The sequence below is a fragment of the Colobus angolensis genome, unplaced genomic scaffold (genome assembly GCF_000951035.1).
Source record: "Colobus angolensis palliatus isolate OR3802 unplaced genomic scaffold, Cang.pa_1.0 Scaffold60, whole genome shotgun sequence".
NCBI classification, from domain to species: Eukaryota; Metazoa; Chordata; class Mammalia; order Primates; family Cercopithecidae; genus Colobus; species Colobus angolensis.
Window position 1 is genome coordinate 2710945 of NW_012119599.1, and position 1714 is coordinate 2712658.

Genomic DNA, 1714 nt, shown 5'->3' on the forward strand with positions numbered 1-1714 from the left:
CTCCCTCAGACCCAGGAGCCCAGGCCCCCAGCCCCTCCTCCCTCAGACCCAGGAGTCCAGGTCCCAGCCTTCCTCCCTCAGACCCAAAGATACAGGCCCCAGTCCCTCCTCCCTCAGACCCAGGAGTCCCCTCCTGCCACCCAGCCCAGCACACACTCACCAGAACCACTGCCACCTGTCTCTGGTCCTGTTCACCACTGGCTCCAGCAGCTCCTTCATCCTGCCTGTCACCAGGCTCCAGTGACTCATCTTTAGCTTTGGTGGGGGACTGGGGGTTCCTTCATGGGCTTCTGACTGGCATGCTAGGTGGAACCAGAGGGCAACTTGGGCAGGCTGGGACCCTACAATCTCCCCTTCTCCCTTTCCTGCCATGCTCATCCTGTGTCACTCCTGGTGGCCCAGGGGCAGCCCCCTGCCAGTCCTCTTGCCTCCTGCCTTTACCCGTATATGCGTATATGTCCCCTGACTGCTTATCCCTCTTCAACCATCAGTCATCTCTCTCTCCCTTTTTTTTTTTTTTTTTTTTGAGACAGAGTCAGTCTCTTGCTCTGTTGCCCAGGGTGGAGTGCAGTGGCGTGACCTTGTCTCATTGCGACCTCCACCTCCTAGATTCAAGCAATTCTCCTGCCTCAGCCTCCTGAGTAGCTGGGATTATAGGCATGTGCCACCATGCCCGGCTAATTTTTGTATTTTAAGTAGAGATGGGGTTTTGCCATGTTGGGGCCTTGAACTCCTGACCTCAAGTGATCCACCCACCTCGGCCTCCCCAAATGCTGGAATTACAGATGTGAGCCACCCCGTCCGGCCGGGCCATCTCTCCACCTTGTGTCAGTAGTCCCTCCTGTCACCCTGTCTGCCTATGGTTTCCCTCTAATGGCCTCTCTAATTGCCATCCTCTGATGCCTCCCTTCACCACCTGATTTTGCTGCCCAGGAACTACCCCTTTCCCCCTTAGTTTTCCTGTGACCCCCACCCTGTCTAAGCTACCTCTATGGACAGTGGAGAGAAAGCAGAAGGTGACTTTCTGCCCCCAGGGGCAGACATTGGCTTAGCCTTGCTGTCAGTTCCTCTTTCCAGGCCAGACCTTCTACCCACGCGTCTGGACAAAGCCTCGCCTACAGAGACCAACCGTCACGCGGGGGCCACATGTGGCCGGCTGTGTGCCTTGGCTGGTGACTTATCCTCTCTTCCCATGACTCAGTTTCCCCTTCTGTAGAATGGGATAATAGTACCTACCGCAGGGTTATTGTGAGAATTAAGAGTTAATACATACGATGCACATAGAATGGTGCCTTGCACATTGTAGGTGCTATATACGTGTTAAATTTTTTTTTTTTTTTGAGACTGAGTCTTGCTCTGTTGCCCAGGCTGGAGTGCAGTGACGCGATCTCGGCTCACTGCAAGCTCCGCCTCCCGGGTTCAAGTGATTCTCTGGCCTCAGCCTCCCGAGTAGCTGGGACTACAGGTGTGTGCCACTATGTGTGGCTAATGTTTTGTATTTTCAGTAGAGACAGGTTTTTACCTGTCTGTTAGCCAGGATGGTCTCAATCTCCTGACCTTGTGATCCGCCCGCCTCGGCCTCCCAAAGTGCTGGGATTACAGGCATGAGCCAACGTGCCCGGCCCTGTGTGAAAAATTTAAATTTCTACTGGATGACACTGATCTAGAATATGATCCCATTTTAAAATAAAGTACATTGCCGGGCATGGTGGCT

At 53.8% G+C, this 1714-nt stretch overlaps 1 protein-coding gene across 2 annotated transcripts in view; it reads right to left on the bottom strand.

Annotated features, from left to right (window-relative positions):
* APOC4 (apolipoprotein C-IV) overlaps window positions 1-1714 on the bottom strand; it is a 3463-nt gene that overhangs the window by 943 nt on the left and 806 nt on the right. For both annotated transcript variants that reach the window (XR_001004162.1, XM_011963027.1), the window contains exon 2: window positions 161-302. Coding sequence is in view for 1 of the 2 variants with exons in the window: in XM_011963027.1 (XP_011818417.1) it covers window positions 161-302 (142 nt within the window). In the remaining variant the exon portion in view is untranslated. The remainder of the gene's footprint in view (window positions 1-160; window positions 303-1714) is intronic.